This window comes from Vicugna pacos, chromosome 9, assembly GCF_048564905.1.
Source record: "Vicugna pacos chromosome 9, VicPac4, whole genome shotgun sequence".
In the NCBI taxonomy this organism is placed as follows: domain Eukaryota; kingdom Metazoa; phylum Chordata; class Mammalia; order Artiodactyla; family Camelidae; genus Vicugna; species Vicugna pacos.
Window position 1 is genome coordinate 57,419,290 of NC_132995.1, and position 22,632 is coordinate 57,441,921.

Genomic DNA, 22,632 nt, shown 5'->3' on the forward strand with positions numbered 1-22,632 from the left:
AAGAGTTGAGTGATAGGACAGGAGGGGCTGAGACAGAAGAGCAGGGAAGTGTGGGCTTTTGGGCTGGTCCTCCTGCCAAGCATGTCGTGGGATGAAAAAGCCGGGAACATCCTGGAAGCGCTCAGGTGTTCTCCGTGGTTAAATAGTCAGGGAGAGAGATGCTGGAGGACTATAAAGCGTATTGGTTATAGCAAAACCAAAATAAACAAACACCCCTCCCAAAAGCACTAAATACCCACCAGTATGGGAATAAATAAAACGTGGAATCCTGTGATGGAATATTATCCAGCTGTGTAAAAGGAAAGACCCAGCATTATATTCAGTCTCAACAATGTTGAGGAGGAAAACCAAGGAACATTTCTGCATGGGATGATGATGTTTATGTAAAAAAGTACTGAACAATACTGTATATTTTCAATGGTTTTATATATATATGTGTATGTATGTATAGAAGTATTTTTTTAAAAGTTGGGAGTGATCCATCCTTAAGTCATAGCAGTGCCACTCTCTGGGGAAATGAGGGGAGAGCAGGAGCAGAGCTGGTAGTTGGAAAATTAAAGGCTTGTAATATTCTAATTAAAAAATTGAAAACTTTTGTTTAAATCAAGTAAACTTTAGAATGTGGAAAAAACTTTTGAAGTCATAGTTTAGCAGTCCTCAAAGGCGGCAGCTTCAGCCCTGAGTGATGAGTGAATTAGACAACAGCTCGGAAGCAGGGGCCCAGCCTCGTGACTCAGCGGTGCAGATGTCACAGAGATCCATTTGGGATGAAGTGATTCATTGGGTTTGCAGCCCTCTTCACTGGCTCCGGAGCTGGTAGTCACACCGTAGAAGCAGCATCCATAATTGAACATTTATTCATCACTGTCTTTAGAACATCTCTTTTCAGTACCATTGGGGATTTAAACTTGAAAAAGAATGAAGGAATAAATGAGTGATATTTTTGCCCCTGAACTTAAAACCAGGTCAGGCCCTCATCTGGTCTCACCTGACTGTTAATTTGGTCTCTTTGCTTCCAGTCTTGCCCTCTGCTCTGTCCTCCACCTGCCACTCGAGTGATGATTCAGAAACACAAATCTGATCTCCTGCCTGCCTGTGCTCGCCTCTCCTCAGCTTACGCCATCCCCAGGGAGGAGTTTGACTTTATTTGTGTGCCTGTCAGTGCCCTTTCCTGCCTGGTACTGATGTGCCCTCCGGTCACGTGGCAAACGAGATCTTGGCAAACATCTTGCTAACCCCAGACGTATTTTCACCTGGTGTTGCACTTGCATCCTTCCAGACTCAGTTCAGATGTCGCCCCTTCCGTGAAGCCTTCGTGGACTTGCCTTCTCCTTTTGAGAGGTCTTCGCCTTGTTCTTTGCCCCTCACAGCCAGCACATCCTGATGTTTAGTTAGTTGTGTGTATTTCTTTTGGGATTGCCAGCTTAGGATAAAACTACGTTGTACTCATCTCTCCATCATGGTTTCTGTGCTGGCCCCCTTCTTATGATAGATGTTCCAAAAATGTTGGTTGAAAGTGTAGTTCACGTTACAGTTATCTTTGCTGTGTGACAAGTTATCCCAGAACTGAGTGGCTTAAACAACCATTTTATTATGTTCACAGAATCTGTGAGTCAGAAATGCGGGCAGGCCCAGCAGGGGCGGCTCCTCTCTGCTCTACAACGTCTGGGGCCTCAGCTGGGAAGATTCCAAGGCCGGGAGGCGGCTCACAGCTCTGGCCCGGAATCGTGAAGTCTGGTTCGCCTACTCGGCTGGTCGGTGGTGCCGGCTACTGCTTGTGAGCTCTGCTGTGGCTCTAGACCGGAGCACCCTACCGGTGGCCTCCTTGGGGGCCTTGGGCTCCCTCCCAGCATGGCAGCCTCAGGACAGTCCAGCCCCTTCCACGGTGGCATCAGGTAGCACAGTGGAAGCGACATTGCTTTTTATGACCTGGCCTTGAAAGTCACAGTGTCACAAGTCTGCCCAGATGAAAAGGAAAGGGGGTAAACTCCATCTCTCGTTCACATTGCAAAAGAGCGTGTGGGACGGGAGATACTGTCACCGCCATGTTTGGTCGTGGTTGGCGTGTGGGAGAGCTCAGCTCCACGCTGGGGCTACTGTCACTTACTAGTTGCTGGCTGAATGCGTTTTGAGCACTTAAGACGGGCCACATACTAAGGATTTTAAATGTAGTAACTCATTTAATCCTTCAGCAACCCTGTGAAGAGTGTATCACTTCCAGATGAGGGTGCTGAGGTGCAGAAAGGTTAAGTAACCAGCAAGGTCTCACAGCTCCTGCCTGTGCTGTGAGAGGTCGGAGAGAGAGAAGATTCCAGAATTAACTCCACCCTTCAGGTCTGCTGCTGCGTTGTGCCTCTGCACATATCATGGGGGTGTTGACGGCTGTTTCAAGGGATGTTCTTGATGAAAGTAAGGACCCAGATATAAATCCTTGTGCCTGTGGTCTGGGGAAGCTGAGTCACGAGCCGTCCTGGCTCTGTGGCTCCCCGGTGGGCAGGGACCTTGGTCACGCTGCCCTTGGAGGGTGGTGGCATTGACCTAACAGGGCCTTCCTTGTTACCTGCTGGTGTTTCCAGCCTGACTTTGTTGACATCCCTCCCCCACCTTTCACTCCTTGCCTCGGGTCCTGCATCTGTAAAGTGAAGTCGCTAAGAGTATCTACCACATAGGTTTGCTGTGAGCGTTAAAATTAGTTAATACACGTAACTCCCCCTTGTTGGTGAGGCTCCCGCTCTGTGTCTGTCTGTCCTCTGGTCCAGAACGGGATCAAAGGAGGTTCTTTTCAGCTCATGGCCCTTCTTTTTCCTCCCTTGGCATCCGCAACCGTGTCACTGGCGTGGCCTTCCGTTCTGTGAAGCTCTGGGTTGGCCTGGTCTCCACCACGTGGCCGGTCTGTTTGGCATTTTGAACATGAGGCCATGCAGATTCCCCATCAGAGTCTTCAGAACCAAGTTGGCAGGAAAACACAGTGGGTGGTTTGTCATCACTAATCACTGATATTCACCGAGCACATTCAGTGGGAGCCACAGACTAAGAAAGCTGTTAGTCATGTTCTTTGTCCTGGAGAAAGTGCCTTAACCTGGAGGACCATTTCCTCATCTGGTAAGCGTGGCTGTAGTGAAATCAACCTCACCTAGCTGATGTGAGGATTAAATGAGATGATGTATGCAGAGCAGTTAGGGAAGTGCCTGACACACTAAAGTGATAATCATTATAGCCATTTATCTTCATTTTATAACAACACATACTTGCTTATTTTTAAAAATGGTAAAGTAGGGGAAAGGAAAAGGCAGAGGTGGGGGAATCATTCATACTCTCACCACACAAAGATTCAGTCCAATGTCATTAAATGTTTTGTTTGGTCATTTTTCTAGGTAGAGTGTTTTTTTTTTAACATAAATTTTTACATATGCGGTTTTACATTTTTAACTGAAATTTGAACATTAATTTTTTTTTAACGCTTTTGTACTTTCAAAGATTTTTTTCCTGTTTTGGGATTATCATCTCACGTTGGTGGAAATAAGATGGAATTTTAAAATATTCTTTCGATGACTTTCACAGTATTATTTGATCTCTAGGATTTCCTCTGAGATTGATACGTGGTACATTATTCCCATGTTACAGATAAAGGGATATACTAGTGTGGCCAAGTCACGTGCAGAATGTGTGACAGCTGAGTGAGTGCTGAGGATTGCAGACGCCATAGCTGGGACAGGGAATGTGGAGTGGTGAGCTCAATCCTTCTGCCACTTGGACATGCTCAGTTATGCACGGTGGACTTAGAGGCTGGTTCCTGTCTTTAGAGATTTGGGTCCCTGAGCCGAGGCATGTTCCAGAAATGCATGAGAAGCTGGCTTTCCCAGGTGCAGTGACTCCTCCCTGCTCACTGACTCCTGAATCATACTGCCCCTGGCGAGGTTCATTCTCGGACTCAGCACAAAGGAAAAAGTGGGAGCAAACTTGGACAAGCAGTATCTTGAAAAACTAGTTAAGTGATACGCGTTTCTGTGACTAGAGACTATCAAAACTAATCCAAAAGGACATGGCCTTTCCCACAGACCATTTATTTTCTAAAACAGTGATTCGTAATCTTTTTTTCTAGGTCTTCAATCTCTTGGAGAATCTTTTGAAGTTTATGAAGCCTTTTTCTAGAACACACAAGTTCATGTAATACTATTTTTCATTCAATCTTAGGACCCACAGGTGTCAGTAATGGTCGTATATTGGTACAAAACAGATTACCCCAAAACTTAAGACTTTAAAGAAGAGAAAATCCTTCTCAATTTTATTGTAAGTGTAGAACTGCTCTAAAAAAAATTGTCCTAAAATAGAAATCTTGTTTGGAGAAACTGTTCTACTAAACCAGTAATTACTGCAATTGTGAATAAAATTTTTAAAGCAAAACAAAACAAAACAAAAACCCCCAAACCAAAAAACGATACACAGAAACAACAGTAAACATTTATTATCTCAGTTTCTATGGATCAGGAATCCAGGGGGATATTAATTGGGTAGCTCTGACTCTGGGGCTCCCAGGGGGGTGTCACCTGGGGCTACAGTCATCCGGAGGCTGGACTGGGGCTGGAGGAAGTGGTTCCATGCTGGCTGTCAGCATAAGGCCTCATGTGGACCTGGCATAGGGCTGCTTTGATGTCCTCATGACGTGGTATGTGACTTTCCTCCGATACCATGCTCATAAACCATGATCCCAGAGAGCAGGGCAGAGACCCCAGTGTCTTTTTATGACCTGGCTTCAGAAGTCAAAGTTCAGCATTATGTTTGCATTTCCTATTGGTCACATAGGTCAGCTCTATTCAGTACAAAAGGCAAGGCATGGGGGAGTGGCTTCCCAGCCCTCTCCAGCTATGCCACCCTCCCAGCACATTGACCTGAAAGTTCTCCTAATCCTGTCACTTAGTTTTTTTTAATATAGGGATTGCGTCATGTAGGCATGATTGATTAAATTGTTGGCCATTGGTGATTACCATAACCTCCAACCCCTTTCTCCTCCCTGAATTTCAGGGATTGGGGCTGAAAATTCCAACCCTCTAAGCATGGCATTCCCTGCCTGGACACTGTCTAACCTAGAGTTACCTCATTAGCATAAACTTCTGTCTGGTTTAACGGGCTCCTTATGAATGACAGAAGACCCTCTGTCACTCATGAAATTCCAAAGGTTTTAGGAGCTCTGGGCCAGGAACCAGGGATAAAGATCAAATACATAGTTTTTATTATGGCACATTAGTCAACACAGAAGAAATTTTGTATAGCAAGTCATGCATTCTTTTAAATTTTTGGTTAAATTTTTTTTCCTAATTATGCTCTTTGCCAGAGAACTGGGGGAAGGAGTAAGGATAAAACAGAAAATGAAAATCACTTGTCATTCCATCACCCAGCATGTTCTTTCTAGTTCTTTTCTTTCTTTCTTTCTTTTTTTTTTTTTTAAGGTTTTCTTTCCTTTAAAAAGAATTGTTTTTACAGAGATATAATTGACATATAACATTATATTAGTTTCAAGTGTACAACATAATGATCTGATACATGTATATATTGTGAAATTGTCACAGGACCAAACTCAGGTCTGCTCCCCTGACGTGCGCAGCAGAGCCCGGCAGACGCTGGGCTGTGGTGAAGAAAAGCACAACATTAGTTGCAGGCGCCATGGAAGGCAGTTAGTGCTCCGAAGACCTGAGCCCCCTGATGGCTTTCAGCGAAGGGTTTTTAAAGACAACACTGCTGGGGAGGGTTGCAGGTTGTGGTCAGTTCGTGGACTTTCTTCTGATTGGTTGGCAGTGAGGTAACAGGATGATGTCTTGGGAATCTTAGTCATCAACCTTCTGATTCCAGCCAGTCTGGGGACTGCTGCTCGTGGTCAGCGTGCAGACACTGTCTTCCACCTGGATGGAGTTCCTAGTTCCTGCAGAACAACTCAGAGATATGCATCAGATTGTTTTGTATACCCTTTGAGGAGAAAGTAGGAATCCGGTGGCTCTGTTTTATCTCTGAGCTATTGTTTAAGTTATCATTACTTCTCTTGCTTGACTGCGTTTCCTTTGTTTCTGCATTTTCTTGCTTCTCTAATCAATAACTGACTAAGTCTGCTCTTTGGAACTTGGGGAAGGGCCAGGAGGGTAAAGCCTTTTCTCTACAGTCAAGAAACGGGGAACACAGAGGGGCTTTTTGTACCCAGCAAGGCCCCACAGGATCCTGCTTGGTTTCAAGATGATCACCACAAGAAGCCTAGTTAATATCCATCACCACGCAGAGTTACAATTTCTTTTTCTTGTGATGAGAACTTTTAAGATTTATTCTCCTAGCAACTTTCAGATACATAATACAGTATTATTAACTGTAGTCACTGTGCTGTACCTTATATCCCCAGGACTTGTTTGTTTTATAATTGGAATTTTGTACCTTTTGTCCACTTTCACCAATTTCCCACCTCCTCACCCCTTGCCTAATGCCCCCAAGGTCTACCCATGTTGTTGCAAATGGTAGAGTTTCCTCCTTTTATGGTTGAGTAATATTCCATTGTATATATACACACACCACATTTTCTTTATTCATTCATCAATTGATAGACACTTAGGTTGCTTCCATATCTTGGCTACTCTGGATGATGCTGCAGTAAACATAGAGGTGCAAATATGTTTCTGAGTTACTGTTTTTTGGATAAATACCCAGAAGTGGAATTTCTGGATCATATGGTAGTACTATTTTTAATTTTTTTAAGGAACCTCCACATTGTTTTCCATAGTGGCTGCACTGATTTGTATTCCCACCAACAGTGCACAAGTGTTCCCTTTTCTCTACATCCTCGCCAACACTTGTTATTTCTTGTCTTCTTGATAGTAGCCATTCTATGAGGTGTGAATGATATCTCATTGTGATTTTGATTTTCATTTCCCTGTTGATTAGTGATGTTGAACATCTTTGCATGTGTCTGTTGGCCATTTGTGTGTCTTCTTTGGAAAAATGTCTATTCAGATCCTCTGCCCATTTTTTAATCAGATTGTTTCTTTGCTATTGGGTGTATGAGTTCTTTATATAAGGACTTTGTTTTCTTTAGAGCAGTTCTCGGTTTACAGCAAGATTGAGAGGAAGATACAGAGATTTCCTGTGTACCCTTAGTCCACACACATGCGTGCTTCCCACATTATTAACATCACTCACCACAGTGGTACATTTTTTAACCAAGGGTGAACCTACACTGACACATCATAATCACCCAAAGTCTGTAGTTTATCTCAGGTTTCACTATTGGTGTTATACATTCAGTGTGTTTGGACAAATGTATAATGACATTTATCCACAATTATATCAGTGTATTTTCACTGTCCTAAAAATACTGCTTTGTGCTCTGCCTCTTCATATCTCTCACCTCCGCAGACACTGGTCTTTCTGTCTCCATAGATTTTCTTGTTCCAGAATATCATATACTTGGAATTACACAGCGTGTAACATTATTTCATTGGCTTCTTTCACTTAATAATACGTAATTTCAAGTTCCTGTTTCTTTTCATGGGTTGATAGCCCATTTCTTTTTGGTGCTGAATAATATTCCATTGTCTGAGTGTAACACAGTTTGTTTATGCACTCACTTACTGAGGGACATCTTGTTTGCTTCCTAGTCTTGGCAGACATGAAGAGAGATGATGTAAATATCCATGTGCAGGATTTTGTGTAGACAGAAGTTTTCAATTTCTTTGCATAAATGCCAAGGAGCACAATTGCTGAATTGGATGGTTAAAGTATGGTTAGTTTTACAAGATACCAATGAAACTGTCTTCCAGAGCATCAATACCATTTTGCATTTCCACCAGCATTGAATGAGTGTTCCTTTTGATCCACATCCTCAGCAGCATTTGGTGGTGTTAGTGTTCCGGATTTTGGCCATCCCAATAGGTGTGTAGTAGTATCTCATTTTTGTTTTAATTTGCATTTCCTTGATGACATATAATGTAGAGCCTCCTTTCACATGCTTAATTGCCATCTTATGTCTTCTTTAGCAAGGTGTCTCTTAAGGTCTTTGGCCCACTTTTTAATCAGGTTGGTTTTTTTCTTATTGTTTTAAGAGTTTATTTTATATTTGGCATAACAGTTCTTTATTAGATGTGTCTTTTGCAAATATTTTCTCCCAGTCTGTGTCTTGTTTCTAATTCTCTTGATACTGTCTTTCACAAAGCAGAAGTTTTAAATTTTAATGAAGGCCAGCTTATCAATTATTTCTTTCATGAATCATGCCTTTGGTGTTGGATTTGAAAAAGACATCACCATACCCAAGGTCATCTGGGTTTTCTCCTGTGTTATCTTCCAGGAGTTTTATAGTTTTGCATTTTACAGTTAGGTCTGTGATCTATTTTGAGTTCATTTTTGTGAATGGCGTAAGGTCTATGTCTAGATTCATTTTGTATGTGAATGCCTAGTTGTCTGAACACCATTTATTGAAGAGACTATCTTTATTCCATTGTTTTTGCCTTTGCCCTATGTCAGAGATCAGGTTGACTATATTTAGAGTGCTAATGTAAATGGTGTTTTGCTTTTAATTTTAAATTCCATTTGTTCTTTGTTGGTATATAGAAAAGCAGTTGACTGTGGTATACCTGTAATCTGTATAACCTTGTATCCTGTAATCTTGATATAATTGCTTATTAATTCCAGAGGTTTTGGTCAGTTCTTTCAGATTTGAACAAATACAGCTTTATGTCTTCTTTCCCAATATGTATACCTTTTAATTCTTTTTTCTTGCCTTATGGAAAAGGAATGGTGAGAAGGGACATCTTTGCATTATTCCTGATCTTAGTGGGAAGCTTCTAGTTTCTCACCATTAAGTATAGGTTAGCTATAGGGTTTTTTTGTAGATAATCTTTAAGTTGAGAAAGTTCTCCTCTGGTCTTAGTTACCTGAGAGTTTTCATAATGAATGGATGTTGAATTTTGTCAAATGTCTTTTCTGCATCTGTTGATATGATCATGTGATTTTTCTTTTTTAGTTTGATAAACATGATGTATTACATTAATTGATTTTTGAATGTTGAACAAGTGTACCTGGGATGAATCCCACTTGGTTATGGTATGTAATTCTTTTTATACTTTTTGGGTTTGATTTGCTAATATTTTGTTGAGGATTTTTGCATCTTTGTTTATGAGAAATATGGTCTGCAGTTTTCTTGTAATGTCTTTGTTGGTTGTGGCATTAGTTAGGGCTATGCTGGCCTGTTTAATAGATTGAGTTAGGAGAGAATGGTCTCTGTTTCTATCCTATGAAAGAAATTATAGAGAATTGATATAATTTCTTCCTTGAATGTGTGGTAGAATTCACCTGTGACTCCATCTGGGCTTGGTGCTTTCTGTTTTGGAAGGTTATTAATTATGGATTCAATGTCTTTAATAGGTGTAAACTTACTCAGATCATCTTTGCTTCCTGTGTGAGTTTTTGCAGACTGTGTATTTCAAGGAATTGGTTCATTTCATCTAGGTTATCAGATTTGTGGTCATAAGATTCCTTTATTATTCTTTTAATTTCCGTGGAATCTCAAAGCGATTTCCTCTCTTTCATTTTGTATATTAATAATTTCTGTCCTCTTTTTTTTGTTAGCCTGGCTAGGGGCTTATTTATTTTATTGATTTTTTTTCAAAAAACCAGCTTTTGCTTTCATTGATTTTTCTCTATTAATTTTCTTTTTTAATTTTATTGATTTCTGCTTTAATTGTTACTTCTTTTGGTTCCTTTGCATTTATCTTGCTCTTCTTTTCCTAGTTTCCTAAGGTGGAAACTCAGATTATTGACTTAAGAGTTTTCTTCTTTTCTAATTCAATGCTATAAATTTTCCTCTAATCACTCCCTGCATATCACAGCTTTTGATAAGTTGTATTTTAATTTTCATCTAGTTTAAAATTTTTTAATGTCTCTTGAAAAATTTTTTGTGACCCATGTGTTACTTAGAAGTGTGTTGTTTAATCTGCACATATTTTGGGATTTCCTAGTATCTTTCTGTTACTGATTTCTACTTAAATTCCATTGTGGTCTACCAGCAGACATTGTAGGATTTCTATTTTTCAAATTTGTTAAGCAGTGTTTTATGGCCCAGAATGTGGTCTGTCTTGGTGAATGCTCCTTGTGAATTTGAGAAGAATGTTCACTGGATGAAGTAGTCTGTAGGTGTCTATTATAGACAGTTGATTGAAGGTGTTGTTGAATTCAACTATGATTTTCTGCTTACTGGATCTGTCCATTTCTGATTGAGCAGTGCTAAAGTCACCAACTATAATCTATTACCAGTTTTTGCCTCATGTAGTTTGATGATCTGTTATTATGTGTATACACAACAGGAACTGTTATGTCTTCTTGGAGAATTAACTCCTTTATTCATTATATAATGTCCTTCTTCATTCCTGATAATTTTCTTTACTTTACTCTGTCTAAAATTAATATAGCTATTCCAGCTTTCTTTTGATTAGTGTTAACATGGTATATTTTTCTCCATCCATTTCCTTTTAATCTGTATGTCTTTATGTTTAAAGTGAGTTTCTTGTAGACAAGATATAGTTGGGTCGTGTTTTTCATCCACTCTGACAATCTCTGTCTTTTAATTGATGCATTTAGACCATTGACATTCAAAGTGATTATTGATATAGTTTGGTTTAATATCTACCATATTCATTACTATTTTTTGTTGCCCTTGTTTTTTCTTCCTGTTTTTGTCTCCCACTCTCTTTCTGCCCTTTGTGTCTAGACCTTTTTATGCAGTTATATATAATACTTTGATCTTTTTTAATTTATAGAAGTGATATTTGCTTATTGTAAAATAATTCAAAGAGTACAGAGATGTCTGAAATAAAAAAAAATGTTACTTAAAAAAAGTGATTTCTGCCTGGAAGAACATCCTGTTGTAGGCTGAGAGGGAAAATGGAAGGGGCAGTGGGGTCGGGGGATGCCTTGGCCAGAATTGGGGACATGGGTCTTTTTGAAGGCAGCATCATCAAAGAAAATGAGATCTGGACAGCAGAGGCAGTACCAGGAGAAGGAAATGGGGAAAGTGGAATACGAAAGGGGAATTAGACTGCTGAGAAGAAAAACTTAATTACTATTTCTATGTTAAGGTCCACTTCCTAAGTACAGCATTATTTTCAGGGGTCAAAGGCCCTTTGTGGGGTGGGAAGGAAATTAAGGAGATATTTAATAAACAGGTACAGCTGAATGTGTGTGGTTAAAGTACAGTCTAGTATCTATTTATTTATTTATTTGTCAGGGCTGTTTATAACCTGCTTCCAGCTTGGACAGATTGTTCTGACCCTGATGCCCTGGCTCGTTCAGGCCACTTAACACTGTTTAGTTTCCAGGGCAATAATGTGTATGATCCCCTGATGAACTGCTTCTGTAAGGTCTGTGGGCAGAACGCACTCTGAGTGAGCTCAGCATTGCATCACAGGGGCCGGTATCCAATGGCCTTCAGCTGCTTTCTTCTGCCCATTCACTAGAGGAGAATGAAACTCTCTTGACCCAACTCAGTGAAGAGTCTTTGCAGAAGGGAGGAGCTCAAAGCTATTGAGAGCCTTCAGTTAGGATTTGTTCTTTAATTTGGGTACCTGGTTGGCGCTCAGTAGACAGACATCTTTTTTTTTTCATTTTTTATAGAAGTGTAGTTGATTTACAATGTTGTGTTAGTTTCAGGTGTACAGCAACGTGATTCAGTTATACATATATATGTGTGTGTGTGTATATACACATATATAAATAGATATATGTTCTTTTCCATTATGGTTTCTTATAGTATATTAAATATAGTTCCCTGTGCTATACAGTAGGACCTTGTTGTTATTCTGTTTTATGTATAGTAGTGTGTATCAGGCAGAGACATCTTAAAACATAGTTCTTGACACTGCTATGTGTTAGAGTCTTTAAAGCTTCTTAATGCCCAGGCTTCTGCATGTCAGACCAGTTACATGGAGTGGGGTCCAAGCCCTGTTATTTTTTAAAGCTCTCCAAATAATTCCAGTATGTGTCTAAGGTTGAGAAGTAGTGCCTTAAAGAAAGATGCTGGCTCATCCTGACCATCCTCCAGCCTTCTCTGCTGTGGGTAGGGAGTTCTATCTTAGAACGCTGAAATGCAGGGAGACCTCAGTGTTATGAATGTAGTTAAATTGTTTTCAAAGTTCTTCATGTCAAAAGTACTGCAAACATTTGGTTCAAGTGTCACTATACGTATATTTTTTAAATTGTCATAGAGTACGCATATTAAAAATGTTATACACCAAATTTTAACTCGCTGAAAATAACTAATGAGCTGTCTTCTCGATGACCTTCAATGTAGTCATGGATGCTGTCAACTAGAATGTATCATGTAAATTCACATACCACTTGCTCTAGTGATTTGCCACCTGCCCCCACCCTCCTCCCTTTTCACTTTCCTCGCTTCTGTTGCTGAAGCCAAGATGTAAAATTTTGTTTAGGAGGAAAGGTTCTGCACGAAAAAAAAGTTTATAAGCCACAGGCCTTCCTTGTAGGGTCTGTTTTAGATTAGATCAGCTTGCTTTGAGGCACAATCATCCCCTGGGCTGGGCTTAAAGTTGCATCCCACCAGGATTTGAGTGGTCCCAGCTGTTCCCCAGCTGAGTCCACTTCAGATAGGTTTATACTGGGACAGCTGTGAGTCCCTTTTGGAGGTGGCATGGGGGAAGCTTTCCTGGGAGTGGGAGTGGGGCTGGGCTGCAGCTGTGGGTGGAGGTGGGTGGCCCAGAGATGGTGTCATTGTCAAGATGCCATTGGCGTGTCCTTGAGGGATCTCTGGCCAAAACCCTGTCCTCCATGGATCCAGAGCCCCAGAATGTTCCAGCCAGAGGGGCCCTAGCTAGCAGCTCTTTATTAAGGACTAATTATGGGCTAGGCCCTGTGCAAGAGGCTTTGCAGATGTGGTCTTATTCAGTCTTTTGGAGAGCTCTATGAGGCACACTTATTATCCCCATCTTACAGAGGAGAAAACTGAGGCTTGGAGAGGTTAAGTAACTTATCCGAGGTCACAGTAATAAGTGACAAGGCCAGCATTGGCACATGTGCTAGCCTCCCCCAAAGCCACCTTAGAAATCATTTTATGGATGAAGAGATCAAGGTCCAGATAGGAGAAACAGCTTGTGCAAGATGACACAGTCAGTTCCAGTTCCGGGCAGGGCTGCGACTAGTACTCAGCGGCTCTTTCTGGCACACCACTGTGCCCTGCTGCTGCAAAGGGCAAGGCCAAGGGGCGCGGTCCCTCCCACCTTCTCAGTGCCTCGGGTGGAATCAATTATGTCGGCATGGAATGAGAAAGCAAAGTATCTTTCCCACCCCTATGTCTGTGAGGGGGACACGGAGAAGGCAGGCTGAGGCCATCTGGAGAAGCATATCCTGACCAGAAGGCAGGGTGGCCAGTGGTGAACCAGGGCTGTGGTCTCCAGGGCGGCCTGACTTCCTTGTTATGGGGCTGTGCTGTCAGTTGCCCCCATCGGCAGTGTGTGGGCATCTGGGCGACGGGATCTGCTTCAGCCCCTCAGATTCCTGTTGGTGTCTGCTCAGAACGGCAGCAGACTGCAGGGGCTCAGCTCTGCCTCTGCTCACCAAGGCAAGAGGATGTAGGAGATGCGCCTCTCCGTGGTGTCCCGGGAGCAGCGACCTTGGAGAGCAAGGGTGCCACACCAAAGAAAGGACCCAGGTCTACCCTCCACCAGCCCTCTAGTCAAGAAAGGAGCATTTCATTTCAGCCAGCTTGCAAGATGGTTGCTTTTTTTTGTTTTCCTTTGAATTTGTGCCAAGGATTCAACTTTTCCTGCTCATTTTATTAAAACTTTATAAACAGCATTAATAAATAGATATAAAACTGCTGCATAAATGACAGAGGAACTAAGTGAAATTCCCAAAGGGCAACCATTGAATAAGTAACAGCCCTGTCCTCGCATGATCAAATTCCCATATATGCAAATTAGGGCCAGCGCTTTTCCGCAGAGTGTTTTAATTAATATTTATAAATCACAGAGCACCTCAGAAAGGGCCAGTGAGCTATTTATATTATGATCATGTCACACGGATAACAAACCCTTTGAAGATTGCTGTCTACTTTGCATTTTGGTCCGAGAAGTAAGTGAGCCTGTTGTTTGTGTCTCCCACACAGGTGTAGTGTCAGCACAGCGGCAAGTCGCCGTCCAGGAAGGGCCCTTGTACCGCACGGAGGGCTCCCACATCACCATCTGGTGCAACGTGAGTGGCTACCAGGGGCCTCCCGAGCAGAATTTCCAGTGGTCCATTTACCTGCCCTCCGCCCCCGAGCGCGAGGTCCAGATTGTCAGCACCATGGACCCTTCTTTCCCTTACGCCATCTACACCCAGCGTGTCCGCAGCAAGAAGATCTACGTGGACAGAGTCCAGGGGAACTCGGCCTTACTGCACATCACCGATCTCCAGGCCCGGGATGCTGGGGAGTATGAGTGCCACACGCCCAACACCGATGAGCGGTACTTTGGGAGTTACAGTGCCAAGATGAACCTCGTGGGTAAGGAGGCGACTGTGTTCACATGGCTGGTGTCCTGCCTAAGTGTCATAGTCGGTTTGCTGCTGTAATAAATCATCATAGAATGGACTGGGTGCTTCGACAACAAGCATTTATTTCTCACAGTTCTGGAGGCTGGAAGTCTGAGATCAGGGAGCCAGCAGGGTTGGCTCTGGTGAGGGCCCTCTTGGGGGTTGGAGACTGCTGACTTCTTGTCTCCTTACATGGCAGAAAGGGAACGAGAGGGCTGTCTGATCCCTTTGTAAGGGCACTAATTCCATTCACGAGGGCTCCACCCTCGTGACCGAATCACCTCCCAAAGGCCTCATCTCCAGGTACTATCACCCTGGGGATTAGGTTTCAACATAGGAATCTGGGGGACATAAACCTTCAGTCCACAACAGTGAGTCCCTTCTTTTATAGTGAAGTTTTATTTGACTTTAAAAGAAGAACCCAAAGCTCCCCAAATATTTCAGAGATCAACAGGTAAGTGAACCAAGTTTGTGTGTTCAACTTGTGAGTAATAGGAGGTTGAAGCTGAAACTTAAAGAAGATCTAACACCAATGTTAAGACTGTCAGAGAAGGTTGACGGACCCTCTAGCTGGTGAAAGGGATATGAAAATATAAGGCACAGATGTTTGTGGTTGATGAGCTGGAGAAATGACGAGGAAGACAGAGCCTATGACATCAGCTGGCAGTGGGTGAAACCTCTAAGACATGATGGGCCTTTGGATGGGCTCTGAGCCGCTGGGGGGCGCTGCTGAGTCAGGAAGCAAACGCAGCTGCAGGGCTTTGCTCAGACCTGGAGTGGGTCTGTGTGTCCTTTGGCTTCAGAGTAAGGAATGTGCACCAGCTGCCTCCCTTGGCCTGGTGCGCCGTGGGCAATGGAGGGAGCCAGAGAAGGAGGGAGAAGGGAGATTTCAGTGTGGACGGCTCTGGGCCACACTGTTTGCCATTGTGAAGGGTCAGACATATTAAGGCTATTCTGTTTTTCTGTCCAAGTCGTAATTTCCAGGCTTAATTGTGGTAAGAAAGGCTGGAAGTTAAGATTTTCACCCGTCACAGTGGCAAGCATCGTGGCCCTGAGCGGCCTGCAATGGAATCTCCCCACTCCCTCCACCGCAGGCTTCCTTCGGCTCCTTTTCCTTTCTCTGACAAGTCTTCATCCCAACAGGAGGCCTGTGAGATCCAGCCCTGGGCTGAGCGTGGTGAGAAGACACAGCCTAGTTGTGATTGGGGTGGCCTTGTCAGCCTGCGGTGGTGGGGGGTGATGTTTAGTCTCCAGGGTAAAATTCTGACCGAGGGACCACAGGGAAATCTCTTCACTTGTCTGGCCCGTCCCCATACTTCTAGTGCATGAACATGACACATGTTGACACATGACTTGTATGAAAATAAAACCTACGAAAAAGTTGAGAATGCTGCTGTTTTTCTCTACCATAACTGTTTAAAAAAAATAGCCTTCCTAGAGTACTGCATTGCTGAAGTGAGTTGGGGGAATGTGGGCGTGGGGTGATGAGAATGGAGAAAATGAGCAAGATGTGTAGAAATGTGAAACTCCAAGTGCCAGAAACTCTTTTTCTTTGAAGATCAGTCAGAAGCCAACTAACTTAAAGTGTCTGGAAGCACTCCCACCGTGAACAACAAAATCTCATTTGACTTAGCAAAAAATTCCTCTTACGTGGTAACTTCAGGGAGTTCATTTATTACATAAAACGAAATACAACCTCACTTTTTAGCTGAGATACCAAACCGGTAAGTGTAAGTGCCCCCAGATTGCAGCCCAAGTTCAGACAGAAAGTTCGTTCTGTTTCTGGGTCACCTGGAGGACCTCGGTGGCCCCGCAGTGATAGTGGAAGGCAGAGTGGGTGGGAGTTTCGCCCTTGTGAGTGTAAGATCTGTGGCCTTGTGACCGCGCCCTCGGGCCGCTTCTGTGTTGCAGTGATCCCGGACTCCCTGCAGACCACCGCCGTGCCGCAGACCATGCACAAAGTGGAGCAGGACCCCCTGGAGCTCACTTGCGAGGTGGCCACGGAGACGCTGCAGCACAGCCACCTGTCTGTGGCCTGGCTCCGGCAGAGGGGCGGCGAGAAGCCGGTGGAGGTCATTTCCCTGAGCCGGGATTTCGTGCTGCAGTCCAGCAGTGACTACGCGCAGAGGCAGAGCCTGGGGGAGGTGCGTCTGGACAAGCTGGGGGCCAGCACCTTCCGCCTCACCATCTTCCACCTGCAGCCCTTCGACCAGGGCGAGTTCTACTGCGAGGCGGCCGAGTGGATCCAGGACCCCGACGGCTCGTGGTACCCCATGACCCGAAAGCGTTCCGAGGGGACCGTGGTCAACATCCAGCCCACTGGTCAGTCTCCTGTCCCCATCCTCTGTCTGGTGAGGAGGGTGGGCGGATTCTGGGAGGCTGTGCAGACCCCTTCCTTCGGTGACTCTGAAAGGACTCGGGTTGCTGAGGGCCCAGGTATCCCCAGACCTGACCTCCCAGTGAGTCACAGAGAGGAGCTGCCCAGACTGGAGCCTGCTTACAGACGTGGCTGCTTTGACCTGCGTGGAGTTCTACATGTTTTAGAATTACAAATTCTGTTTAAAACTTGGGAGATTTTTACCCAAACTGTTTGGATCTTGGGACTGGGTTCCCGTTAGCCACGGTGGCCACCCTGCTTTGGTGACATTGCCTGTTTCCGCTTCATTGGTGGAAGACATTTGAGTTTCTGAGCCTTGCATCGTTGGTGTGAAATTACGAACTAGGGGAATTTGGGCTTAAATTATCATTTTTTATACTAATAATCCTTCTTTGCTGGTGGTTTATAATTTCCAAAATGCCTTATCCCATGTTACTTCACATCCCCTCAGTAGTTCTGTGAGGTAAGTAGGTGGTGGGGAAGACATGGGGGGCTGATCGCTTTATAGTGGGGCCCCGAGACCAGCCAGGGGGCACGCTGGGGAGGCCAGCCCCAAGAGTACCAGGTGCTACATAAACACTTTTGTCAAGTGAAAGACCTGGAAAGGGAGCTCCCTGAGGAGGCTGAGTGATGTGCTTGTGGCTGGGACAAGATGACAGTGGCACGTGGGGCTGAGATCCTCCCTGACACCTTGTAGATGCTGCCACAATCTCAGACTGCGCTCTCCCGGCCCCCAAGTGCAGCCAGGATCCAGGTCAGAGCCAACAGCAGATACTGGCTGCCTTGGCTGGGCTCGGGGCAGGCTCTCCACGGGCTTTCTGTCCCCTGGCGTTGGTTGGAGGGTGGTGATTGTGCCGTCACTGACGTGCAGTAAGTGACCCAAGTTACACTTGTCCTGGTGAGTAGAGGTGTGGTGCATGCGAGATGGGCGGGGGCGTCTGAGGTACGGGTAGGGGTCCCCTCTTCAGTACCTGTCTCGTGACCTCCCAATGGCCTTGGTCTTTGCATAGTTCTTCTGCTACGTGTTCTGTCATTCTAGAGCTGTGCTTCAGACTTACCTAACAGTACAGATTCCTGAACTGGGCTCCCGGGAAGCTGGGTTTCTAGTACACTTCCCACGTGATTCTTCCGCTGTCTACGCTTTGTTGAGCATGGCTCTAGATAGAGGTCAAAGGGCAGAAGCGATTCTCTGGACATCTGATGGATGTGAGGGCTTTTACGGAAACAGTTGGACTCATGGACAGGTAGCATTTTATCTGCTCTGTAGGACCCAGAGCATTTGCAAGCTCCTGGAACTTCCAGTGCTGAGACATCTATGGAAGGCGCTTTATTTCATATTTATCCTTCCCTTCCTGGAATGGTTTTAAGATCAGCTTCAAAAGTCTGGGCCAAGTTTTGAGTCTTAATGCTTTTAAATTAGGTTGCATCTGTTAATCTTCTTTATTTTAATCTTACCAATTTGGAATTAGGATTTTTTGAATTTGCCCAGCAAATGTATCCAGACTAAGCCAGCAGAGGGAAAACTAGGTGAAAAAAAAGTTGGTGACTTTACTCCACATCCCTGTGCCGCTCCGGTTCAGTGGCTGTAGCCCCTACTTTGCCGTTCTCTTAGCTCATTTCAGTAAACATGCAGTAAGTCTCTGCAGCATTGTAGGTGTGTGATAGGCATTGGGGTTCAAAGATGAATAACACCTGATCCCTGCATTCAGGGAACTGTAGATCTGAAAGCCAGTGGCCAAGTGGAGGCCGTTCAGTGCTCTGACAGTGTTGTGGATGGAATGCCACAGGGACACGATGATTATAAAGTGTTGTTGCAACAGTGTCTCCCCTGGATGGGGTAGTTAAGACAAATTCAGGAAAACCAACCATTTGATAACTTGAGCTGAGTCTTGAACTTTAGCAGACATCACGAGGAGAAGCATAAAGGTCCAAAGTACATGTTTGGCAAGCACAGGGAAGCCATGTATGAGCAGGTGTTGAGTTCCGGATACGAGTGGTGAGAGGAGGTGGGAAAGGTGGCCTGAAGCCCCACATGCTGGATTGTGAGCTTGGCATTGACTGTGTGGTCCAAGCATTTCCAGCTGTTCTTAGAATCCTAGGCGCCCGTAGAGGTGCTGAGAAGTGGCGTGGGTGGGTGTGGGTGTGTGCTCATGTGTGTGGGCACACGCCAGGGGTGCTGAGGAAGGCATGTGAGGGCCGCAATCTTCCTCCTTACCTCAACCAAACGTTTTCTGTATTGGGCAGCAAAAGATTTTGTATGACAAAAGGGAGTGCCCCCCCTTCTCCTGCCACCTGTCATCTGCCCAGTAAAGTTTGAAAATCACTGCTGCAGATACTTGGAGCGGGGAATAGAGATTTTTAAGCCAAGAGTGACAGAATCAGATCTGGAGTTTAGAAGGGAAGGACCATGGAGGCCACCTAGATGTGGGTTGAACAGGTTGGTCTGAAGTCAAGAGACCAGGCAGGAAAAGAGCTGAGGAGGCCAGGGCAGAGTGAGTGGCAGTGGCTGAGAAAGCGGGCAGTGGGTGCAATAGGCAACAGAATGGAGAGCACTGTGGAAGGAAGGGTCCAACTACTGGGAGCCCTGAGCCCTGAGGTGGGGCCCTGGGTGAGTCTCTGAACTGCGATAGGGAGGGATGGGGTAATGAGGATGGGTGAAGTCCTTCCTGGAAACTTCTGCTTCCCCTTGAGTGGCCACAGTGGTTGTCTTTTCTTCTATTTCAGTCAATTTTGGTTAAGGAGTCCATCCTGCAAGCAAACTCCCATAGGGACACTCGGTATATGAACCCCCCAGCGTGTCATCAGACATGGAGCTCAGTTAGAGGCTGAACTTGGGAGTCCTGAGGGCCCAGGAAAAACCCTCAGGGTGAAAACAGGAAAGGGCCAGGAGGGCTGCAGCAGTGAGAGCAGGTCAGGGGAGTGGGTCAGGCCAGGAGGAGGAGAAGCAGGAGGGAAGGTGTCATGGACCCAAGGGAGGAGAGCTGGCCCGGAGACTGAAACCTGCTTGAGAAAAGCCTTCGGTTGTGATGAAGGAAGGGGGAGGAGACATTGGTGACATTTGCTAGGTCAGCGAAGTGTGGGAGATGGCCGGAAGGGAAATTTCAGTGAGCCGAGGAGTGAGGGGCTATTGGAGAAAGCATAAATCAATTTCTGGAGGTTTCATTGACTGGGAATAACCAAGGGCAAGTTGCTGTGCAGAACGGAGGGTGGTGTGCTTTGAATCTTGTCTTCAGCCTGGGAATGTGAAAGCTTCACCAAGCCGTGGAAGGGCTCCCATGAGATCATAGGATCTGGCTGCCAAAAAGAGAAAGCCCTGAGGGTGGGGCCCTGGGTGATTCTTTGAACAGCTGAAGCCAGCCTCACTCTTGAGGAAGTGGGAAGGCTGAGGTCTGGGGTATCTGTTTGCACGTCTTCAGTGGCATTTATGGGGAAGGGGTGCTTTTTTATCGTTAATCCTGAGTTAACTAGAATCTGGTTGACCAGAGAGCTCATAACATGCGGATGTTGCAGCTCAGCCCCGCTTGGCGGTGTGTGCCCAGGCAGAGCCTGGCGGAGGGAGCCCGTGCCGCTCAGGGCTGGCCTCTGGGGAGAGGGGAGCTGAGGCAGCAGCGGTCACCTTGGAGGCCAGCCCCTGCAGTCCATTGTGGTTTGCTTTGTCAGAAAGTCTGGGGAAAAAAGAAGGAGCTAGTTCGCTGGAGAGGCTGGGTGTCTGGGACAAGACACTGGTCCAGCAGGAGGGGAGGAGGTGGAGAGCCTGAAGAACAGCTGGTACGGAGTCAGGCTGGGGCTGGAGACAGGAGTGTGGGAACAGTGCTCTTGTGATTCCTGTGTTTTGTAGGGAAATAGAATTCTCATATGAATGCATGGAATAGGGGCATAAGAATGGGGCAGGGGCCCTCAAGAGAGTGGTAAAGGTTTGGAAATACCAGTGCAGAGAAGGCAGTCCAGACTGGAGCTAATGGGTCTACAGGGAATTCAGTCGTCCCTGTAATGTGATTTTCCCCTCCATGCTCTCCTTAGGGGAACAGAGCTAGAACGGGGAGGAGGAGGGACTTGGGCAGCGGTTACAGCTGCAGCCTCCCACACCCAAGGTTCTGTGGTCCTGTTTTCCAGGACAAGGGCCTCTCCAACCCTTCACCCCCTGGTCTTCTGCCGTGGGTGCCTGTGAGATACGATAACCCGTCTCCTGGCGTTGGCAGTCACTGTGCACCGTTACATGGTGTGTATGGGTGTGTAGCGGTGATGAGCCATTCTCTGATCACCTGCCCCCAAGCCTGGTTAAATCCCTGGCCCTTTGAGGGGTGCTTGGGTTCACTGACCATTTCAGAGGTTACCTGGATGTAGGTGCTCGCCCACTCCATCTTTCTAGAGGCTAATCTGACAGGTGATGGACTAGTGAGAAGACATTAGTTTTCACTTTTCCTACGCAGTGTTGTTAGGCATTGTCTTACCTGTGTCTTATTTCTAGTATTTACATGGAGGTGGAGAACATATTTCTTTCTCTCTATTTTTTTTCTCTGAGTATTTATTAGGGTTGGGGTCAGCACCTAGGCCACTGTATAATTTTGTCTCACAAATCTCAGCAGGGTAAGTCCTACAATACTTGCTGAAAATATTTGTAATCCTGATGCTTAACTGGAGTTCTGGGCATGTAGATGAAGGCTGGACCTTCATAATCTGCCGCGTAAGTGACATTGGGAATGATACTGCTTACTGACCTCCGGAAGTCTAACCTAGGGCGTTACATGCTGCAGACAGAGCCCCATTTTCCTGTCGGGGTTAACAAGCCCCTTTGACTGTCTGGATCTACTACCTTTGAGTGTTTTTCTGTGATATTCAAGGGTTTTTCTGGGTCTCAGATCCCCAGGGTGTGAATTGGGTTCTTCTCTCAAGACAAGTGCAGAAGTTCCTTCCCAGTAGTTAGCTTTGTAAGAAGGCACGGGTAGAGGGAATTTGCTGACACAGTTTGGAGAGCTGAGGCCTGTGTTCACCCAGGATGCGTCTGTTTTGTTTTCTCAGACAAAGAGTTCACCGTTCGGCTGGAAACGGAGAAGCGGCTGTACACGGTGGGTGAGCCGGTGGAGTTCAGATGCATCCTGGAGGCGCAGAACATTCCCGACCGCTACTTTGCCGTCTCCTGGGCTTTCAACAGCTCGCTCATTGCCAGCATGGGCCCTAACGCCGTGCCGGTCCTCAACAGTGAGTTCACCCATCGGGAAGCCCGGGGCCAGCTCAAAGTGGCCAAGGAGAGCGACAGCGTCTTTGTGCTGAAGATCTACCACCTCCGCCAGGAGGACAGTGGCAAGTACAACTGTCGTGTGACGGAGAGAGAGAAGACGGTCAGCGGGGAGTTCATCGACAAGGAGAGCAAGCGTCCCAAGAACATCCCCATCATCGTCCTCCCCATCAGTGAGTGGAGAGAGGTGCCGCTTCCCCCTTCTGCTCCCGCTGGGCTGGCTCAACAGCTAGCGTCATTTCAGAGAAGTCGGGGCAGAGAAGAAGGGTCATGGGGAGGAGAGGGCAGGGCAGGTGGAACTCCAGGGTTCGGTCAGAGCTGGCAGGGAAAACCCGTTACCCGCTCTGCTTTCTCCAGCTCACCTGCCCACGCTTAGCAGCCCTCCCCATAGGCAGAGCGTGAGCTGTGGGTTTGCAGGCTGGAGAGGGGCCCAGCAGAGCCAAGCGCTCGTGGCCCTATGTAAACACCC

The 22,632-nt window shown here is 45.6% G+C and overlaps 1 protein-coding gene across 3 annotated transcripts in view; it reads left to right on the forward strand.

Annotated features, from left to right (window-relative positions):
* IGSF3 (immunoglobulin superfamily member 3) overlaps positions 1–22,632 on the forward strand; it is a 96,790-nt gene that overhangs the window by 39,886 nt on the left and 34,272 nt on the right. For all 3 annotated transcript variants that reach the window (XM_031680541.2, XM_031680539.2, XM_072967932.1), the window contains exons 3-5: positions 14,144–14,521; positions 16,462–16,872; positions 21,947–22,336. In XM_031680541.2, coding sequence (XP_031536401.2) covers positions 14,144–14,521; positions 16,462–16,872; positions 21,947–22,336 — 1,179 coding nt within the window. The remainder of the gene's footprint in view (positions 1–14,143; positions 14,522–16,461; positions 16,873–21,946; positions 22,337–22,632) is intronic.